The following is a 7,445-nucleotide window of genomic DNA, read 5'->3' as shown; positions in this document are numbered from 1 at the left end:
GGAAAGATTTTATTTACGATAGACGTATAGATCTCCTTGTCACACCGAAAAGTTATATGTCAGTTCTAATACTGTAATCAAACGTTTAGAAATCTGAACACATAAAATTGCAGATCCGATCGGCAACAGACCATAGATCCGAACAAATAACAGCGTATAAGGCATAAGTCATTTAGCACATAAAGCATATTAGGCATACTTTCCTAAATAAGCTAGTGCTCACACCTCACAATCATCGCTTAACATTCTAAGTTTAAGTCTAGAAATCCTACAAATTCCTAGTTCGCTTAAACTAATGCTCTGATACCAACTATGACATCCCCATTTTTCACGGCCCGAAAAATTAAAAATAAAACCAATTACCGTTTGAATTGGTAAATGATGGACCTTGGTTTCTAAGTATAAAAATCTAAACTAGAAAGGCGACCCCTGCGTAGCAGGGGTCAGAAGGAGTCAATGTTGTTTTCAAAATGATGTGTATATAAATTTATCTGTTTAAGTTTGTATTGTTATGTTTTTTCAGCAGATAAATATATGAAGAGAGGAGTTAACATGGCATTAGATTACAAAACGGTAAGAACTTATGGTTACATGCCATTGGATTACAAAAAAGTACTGATCATTACATGGCATTCGATTACAAAATAGTAGGAGCGATATTGGATGCTGGCTATGGCATATGATTTTTGTAGATCATGGTGTTGGGTGGGAAAACTGCTATTTTGCCAAATAAACACCACATAAATCTTTATCAATATACCACCCGAGACTTGGCAACTTTCCTGAAGATGAAATATCCATGCGCATTATCATTGTTGGAGTGTTTTCAGATGAAGAAGATTCATCTTGTGTGCCTCCTAAAGGTTGTGGAAGTTTCAGACTTTTGGCCCATGTAGTTATCCCATGAGAAGACAACTTTGATGGTGAATCTTGTGCATAATCATTTGTAGGTTCGACTGCTAAGCAAAAGTATAAATTCTTTCTTTTGCAATTTTGAATAATTCCTCTACTGTTCTGTAACTAACCCGTCGATTTCCCTCAATACCCTCCATGGTAAATGTCTTTCCTGTCTCTGTTTCACCATAGTATCCATCGAAAAGTGAAGCCACCAATGGTGAAGCATTGTCCGTTTGATGATGAATCAAAATTATAAAAAAATAATAGTATTTATAGAAAGTTAGAAACTTTATATGTTTGTTTAAAAAAAAGAAAAAGAAAAAGAAAAAGTGTGCACACCTTTTATATCCTCAAATTGATTATGAAGCTTTCTTCTCTTGATTTGTTCTTTGTTGTATTTGACTTTAAGATGCTCACACCGTGCAACTAAAAGTAATGATAGAAAATGTTAAAACTTACAATAGGGTGAAAATTTAACCATGAATTTACTAATTTACCCACCCATTGCTTGAACTGCAGAAACCATGTTATTGAGATCAGGAAGGAACTGAGTCAGCACAATGGTGTGCTTGAAGAGAGAGCTGAGAGTGGTCTGGTTTCAATACCTACTTCCTTGACCACAGCCACCCAAACTTTCTTGTCATGTTCATATCTACCTAATATGCCCCTCAATTCTTCAGATTGTTTCTCTATTTTTTGGTCTAAAAATAAACAAAATTAAGAATTTGTAACATCTATAACAAAATTAATATTTATATCTGCAAATGAAAACAGGATAACAAAACGATAACACTAATTTCATAAGGAAAAAAGTCACAAACATGCATACACAAAAACTCATTTAAAACTAGCGTTGTTATGTTATTAAGTAGAAAAAACAATAATAATAATAGAGAGACTAACCTGGAGTTGGTGTTTACATCTTTTAAGTTTGTCACTATATTCTCACATATTAAGAAAATATTTATGAAGCTGCAAGAAAAAAGAAATTTTACAACATGAATACAAAAAAAGAAAAATAAATTAATGGAATTACCTTGATCAATTGTTCCTTGCGATTTGAAGTGAGCTTTTTAGCAGTTGCAAGTGCATCCTTTAATGAAAAACTTATGAAGGGTAGGATTGTAATTTGGTGTAAAAGAAGAGATCGATCATACAGTTCACCAAGTACAAACACAATCTTGACCAGATTTTTCGTTGAGGATTTTTGTCAAGTAGATGGTGTTCAAAACTTAAAAAGAACAAAGAACAAAATGAATAAGAGTTACAAACATTAAAACTGTGAAATTCAAATACAAATGGTGGAATCAACCTGCTCCTACACTCTTCCCTGTCTTCCCTCGCCTTTCGTCTCCCCCCAAACCAACTTACCTGATGACAATTGTGTTCGTTCACAAACACGATTCAAAACATTCCATAATTCAATGTCCAGAAACATAGGGGCAGAAAAGTAAATTTAGTTGGGACTTTTAATAGCTACAATAGATACCTCATTCATTTAAAATGGATAATCAAACAATTATAATCAACTAATGAATTAGGTAAACTAACCTGGAATTAATACCTTAATCGGATCAGGCATTTCATCGAACGCCTTATAGGCATGTTTCTCATCCAAAAGTAGTAACCTTGTTGACTCTTTCCACTTCCCAAAACTATACTCAACGTCTCCAACTAACCCATTCAAATCCTCCTGCCTTTGCAGTTGTGTAAAATTGATCTACAAACAAAATCAACCCAAAAAAGAAAACAAATAATTGAACCTCTAATTTGTAAATTAAAAAAGTTACCTGTGTCCTCGTTGCGTTGTTGCGACAGAGTGGAAAGTGCAGAGGACATGAGGCCGATTCGACACGGATGGAGATATCGGATAAGGGAGGCGGTGGGGAGAATCTGATAAGGGGGAGTCGGCAGCGTGTGGGTCATGGTGAATAGAAATTGGAGAAAATATTGTTTGCCTTTCTCTTAATCGATTTCTGATGATGAATAGCACAACCAAAGAACGACCGGAATCAGAAATCGGCTTGTTGCCCACCATCTTTGATATTTCGATGGAGCTGAAAGAGTGAGAAATAAGGCGGTAGGGAAGGATTCGCCGGTGTGAATGAAAAGCAAGCAGACGGGTAAAGTGGATGAGAGAATGGGAGGCGGTGGGTTTTTGGGAAAATAGGAATCGGTGGAGAGGATAACGTACACGTGTGATAGTAGAATAAAAACTAAATCTGACAGCAAACAGGGAAACAACACGTAGCAAGTAACAGAACTTAATTCTAACTATATAATAAATTAAAGAACTGCCACACAAACAAAAATATAGGAATAAATTAAAAGATTGCAATACAAACAAAAATACAAAAATACTGAGACCGGGAATGTAATTTAAGGGACCAAAATAAACAAAAATTATGCTAGATTTATTGTTCCGTTTCTTCACAATTTTAATATATATATATATATATATATATAATAATTAAAATATGATACAAAATCAAAATAAGAAAAAAAATCATGTTAAGCAACGGTTATAAAGGGTAGAAAAGGAGAACCATAAATTTGTTAAGTAAAAGACGAAGTGAAAACTTCCGTTAAGTTATATTTAAGGATAATATTACTCTTGGCCAACAAATCAAATAGCGGGAACAAAAGATATTGCATCCATAACTCGTCCCTACAAACTACAAAGTCGTCACTTCATATAAAATCTCGCCCTCTCCTCCGCTCTTCCATCTCACTCTGCCGCTCGCCTTTGCAGATCTGCTCGCTTGATGTTGGTGATTTTATTACCAAAAATATTTTAGTATAATGGATTTAACTGGTGTTTCAAGAACAATATTTTAGTTATAATACAAGTTAGGAGGTGCTGGAGTGCACACTTGTATTTACTAAACATTGTTAGTACAAGGAATAATATGTCAAACACAAGGACTAATCTGTCATTATTGATAGGTGCAAACTGTTTTCAGTTATCCGTTAATTGGATAAATCAAAGAAAACGGCGCCAATTGAAACACAGAAAACCGGGAAACGCTTCCTTCTTCATCTTCTTCTAAAATTGATTCTGATTTTATGCCTAAAATCAGAATTGCTGCATAGGAATTATCCTAAGTTTGGATTTCGTGATACCCAAGGCAGGGTCGAAATATCAAACAAGGAAAGTGATTACACTATTCCTGTTTTGTTATCCAGATTTCCATAACCCTATTTGGATTTTCCCAACACTTGATGCCTCCCAGTCGCCATCTCCATCCCCATTTGCCTCTTGTTCTTTATTTGTAGTTCGGCGTTATGAGGATGACAGTAAGGTATTGTCTTTTAGGTTAAGCTTTATTTGCTTTTTAGATTAGATATTCTCCTATTCAATTTTGATTTGGATAGTTTATTTAATTATATTTGTGAGTATTGCTCTGTCGATTGTGCTCGATGCACCACCTGCCACGTTGATGCCTTGGTTAATTATTGATGGCCCTTTTCTATTTTAGAGTGTTTATTGTTCTTCATTGAGGTTGAGCCTTATGAGTCTAATTTAATTACTCTTTCGACAAGCTAAACTTTTATTAGGCATATAACGTTTTGTTTACAGTTGGATGTTTTTATATTAGGCATAACTTTGATCGTTGGATTGGAGATTTGAAGTTCAAAGCTGCTTCCACAGACTATTTATTCATCCTTTTCGGTAATTTTTTATTTCATTAGTGTTGTTTCTCAAATTTCTTGCATTCATTTGCTGGTTCATGCCAGTCGTCTCATTCATTTCATCTGATATGTGGGTATTTTGTTAACATGCACTGTGATGTCGAGGTCAAGCATTGATCTTAGACAATTTTATAGTTAATAGTTTGAGTGAGTTAAATTCGTCTAAATATTTCAATTGATTTAGTATCACTCGTGTATTAGCTTGAGCATTTGGGATCTTGATTGTTGACATTAGCTATCTTTGATGATTGCTGCAACTTGGGTGAATGTTTTCATATCCTTATACAGGTTAAATTTTTAGGAAATGTTGAATTTACGTGTATGTCTTGCCGAAATTTTTGTAGAAAAATTTACGGATGTTGAATGTTAAATATATAAGTGTGCAAGTCAGTAAACAGATTGCATAGTGACTTCTCATTCAACTCATTATGAAAAAAAATGATCTCTTAATAAAACAATGAGTTTCTTTTGTCATAATTCATAATTTAGATACCTCTAGTTTCTCTTGAGATTTTTTAAAAATACCTTACCCCAAGAATGGAACATATTTATATTACTTGTCAAATATATATACATGACATCAATGTTGCACTTTTGTTTTCTATTATCTGTGACCATGTAAAAGGTTGGTTCTCTTTTTTTTTTTAGCACTATTTCTTTTATATGAAGTTTTTTTTTTTTTTTTTTTTTTTAAAAAAAGGTGAGTTGTATTGGATGTTAAGGCATGGCTAAAATCAGAGACCGAACTGAAGACTTCAAAGATGCTGTCAACAGGGGAGCTTTATCTTTGGGATTTAATGAGGTTTCTTCTCATTTCCTATATTGACCTTGTTTGACTTTGACAAATCTTTATGCTATTTGACCATTATTTGCTTTAGTGATTTTCTGATGTGTAATTACCATCAACAGGCCAAAAGGGCAGCTCTAATGGCATCTTTCATCATTCATAAACCTCGTGAAAGATCACCTTTCACCAAAGCTGCATTAAAAACAGTACACACAAATCTTTACTACCATATACAAACATATTGTTTCTTGTATAATCTCCTAAAATAACTAAAAAAAATCTTATTTTCCTTGCTTTATTTTTCAGCTAGAAAGCATTGGTACTCTAGAACAGTTCTTGATAAAGCATAGAAAGGATTATGTAGATCCTCATCGTACCACAGAAGAGGAAAGAGACAGCATTGAACATGAAGTAAGACTCTAAAAGAATATAATATATCTTTGATACAAGGGCAAAATGGTCATTTTCAAAAAGGTTAACAGCTAGGTGGTTAACTTAGATGCACATGAACCAAATTCGTTAGGAAACTTCTAATAAGGAATTTTTTTGCAAAGGTGAATTTTTTAGGACCAAAATTGAAAATTTCAGCTAAACCCAGGGACCAAAAGTGTAATTTACTCAAGTTTTACAATACATAACTTTTTTCTACAGGTTAGTGTTTTTGTAAAAGCTTGTAAAGAACAAATTGACATCCTGAAAAACAGCATAACTGATGAAGAAGCAAATGCAAAAGGTTGGCTTGGAATTAGAGGTGACAATGCTAATGCAGATACTGTTGCACACAAACATGGAGTGGTATGTTTAATTTTTATTTTGTTTTATAATAATGTTTTCTTTTTTATGTTTTTTTTTTTTTTTTTTTGAATTATAGGTTTTGATTTTAAGTGAAAGTCTTCATTCAGTGACATCACAGTTTGATCAACTGAGAGCTGTACGTTTTCAAGAAGCTATCAATCGAACCATGCCAAGAAGAAAACCAAAACCAAAGCGGGGCCCACCTGAAAAAACAGAGACAACAAATTCATCAGAGATGAGGGGCCAAAGTGAAATTACAAATGAACCCATGAAAGTTCAACAGCAACAAGTTTTAGATGATGAAACGCATGCTCTTCAGGTATTTTTGTAAACCACATATATATATATATATATATATATATATATATATATATATATATATATATATATATATATATATATATATATATTACGGATTTGGTCCCTCACCTGGGAACTTTTATCCTCTTTTTTGTCGCACGATATAAAATGACGATACTGCCCTTATAGGTGGAGTTATCGAGTCTTCTTGATGCTGCACGTGACACTGAAACAAAGATGGTAGAGATGTCAGCATTGAATCATCTCATGTCGACACATGTCTTGCAACAGGCTCAACAAATCGAGTATTTGTATGATCAGGTCAGAAAATAAATAGCAACATGCTTATACCTTTTTTTTTTCATTTATTTACCATAAAAGCTAAATACTTACATTTATTTATTTATTATTATTATTATTATAGGCAGTTGAAGCAACAAAGAATGTGGAGATGGGTAACAAGGAGCTAAGTCAAGCCATAGAGAGGAACAGCAGTAGCAGAGTTTTTCTCTTGCTTTTCATTGCTGTTTTTACTTTTACCATTCTTTTTCTTGACTGGTATGATACTTAATACTTACCAATTATGCTTTTTTTTTTAGCAATTTCAATGAGTTGCTTGGTTTTAGTTCTAAGGATGTTGGCATTTTATGTTGTTATATGTTATAGACATTTCAGTAGCATTCATGAATCATGTAAAATTATTATATTTTAATGTCTTATTGGTTTTATTATAGTTATGTGTTTTACAAAATGCATATTAATAAAAAATTTGAGGAGTGAAATAACCTATTATATCTTTTAATTTGTTCACTACCATGTTAACTGAAATGAAATATACATATGTTGCATTCAGAAATGACCAAAAAAATGTAAGGATATAATATCAAATAATCACTTTTATCTTCAATCATCTATTTGATAAAAAATAATGTTTAATTTTTTGCTTTTTCAGTACATCATATTTCAGTAGTCA

At 32.9% G+C, this 7,445-nt stretch overlaps 1 protein-coding gene and 1 long non-coding RNA gene across 5 annotated transcripts; one reads left to right on the top strand and one right to left on the bottom strand.

Moving 5' to 3' along the window:
* Positions 1 to 535: 535 nt before the first annotated feature.
* Positions 536 to 3,082, bottom strand: LOC145161187 (uncharacterized). Of its 3 annotated transcripts, XR_013738407.1 has the most exons (8): positions 2,688 to 3,082; positions 2,449 to 2,617; positions 2,210 to 2,268; positions 1,934 to 2,128; positions 1,801 to 1,869; positions 1,399 to 1,598; positions 1,237 to 1,323; positions 536 to 1,072 (listed from the first exon to the last, which is right to left on the bottom strand). It is a non-coding gene; the product is annotated as an uncharacterized LOC145161187 (long non-coding RNA). The 3 variants fall into 3 exon arrangements; XR_013738406.1 differs by having other exon boundaries at positions 2,449 to 3,080; XR_013738408.1 differs by having other exon boundaries at positions 2,462 to 3,080.
* An 891-nt stretch (positions 3,083 to 3,973) lies between these two features.
* LOC145157033 (syntaxin-81-like) lies at positions 3,974 to 7,183 on the top strand. 2 transcript variants are annotated; one of them, XM_079076191.1, is made up of 9 exons: positions 3,974 to 4,199; positions 4,497 to 4,570; positions 5,291 to 5,392; positions 5,500 to 5,583; positions 5,684 to 5,788; positions 6,029 to 6,172; positions 6,249 to 6,491; positions 6,662 to 6,793; positions 6,897 to 7,183. In XM_079076191.1, the coding sequence occupies exons 3-9, from the start codon at positions 5,315 to 5,317 to the stop codon at positions 7,041 to 7,043; spliced, it is 933 nt and encodes a 310-aa protein (XP_078932317.1). In that variant the 5' UTR covers positions 3,974 to 4,199; positions 4,497 to 4,570; positions 5,291 to 5,314; the 3' UTR covers positions 7,044 to 7,183. The 2 variants fall into 2 exon arrangements, with proteins under 2 accessions (XP_078932317.1, XP_078932316.1); XM_079076190.1 differs by having other exon boundaries at positions 4,478 to 4,570.
* Positions 7,184 to 7,445: the final 262 nt, after the last annotated feature.

This window comes from Lactuca virosa, chromosome 2, assembly GCF_052849685.1.
Source record: "Lactuca virosa cultivar CGN04683 chromosome 2, Lactuca_virosa_CGN04683_v6, whole genome shotgun sequence".
Classification (NCBI taxonomy): domain Eukaryota; kingdom Viridiplantae; phylum Streptophyta; class Magnoliopsida; order Asterales; family Asteraceae; genus Lactuca; species Lactuca virosa.
Note: the sequence above shows the minus strand (reverse complement) of the source record. Positions and strands in the feature narration are given on the sequence as shown.

Bases quoted from the DNA above. Each gene is read 5' to 3' on its own strand.
- LOC145157033 (XM_079076191.1), top strand. From the start codon at position 5,315: ATGGCTAAAATCAGAGACCGAACTGAAGACTTCAAAGATGCTGTCAAC. The intron at 5,789-6,028 runs GTAAGACTCTAA...TTTTTTCTACAG, and splicing joins GAGACAGCATTGAACATGAA to GTTAGTGTTTTTGTAAAAGC. The intron at 6,173-6,248 runs GTATGTTTAATT...TTTGAATTATAG, and splicing joins TTGCACACAAACATGGAGTG to GTTTTGATTTTAAGTGAAAG.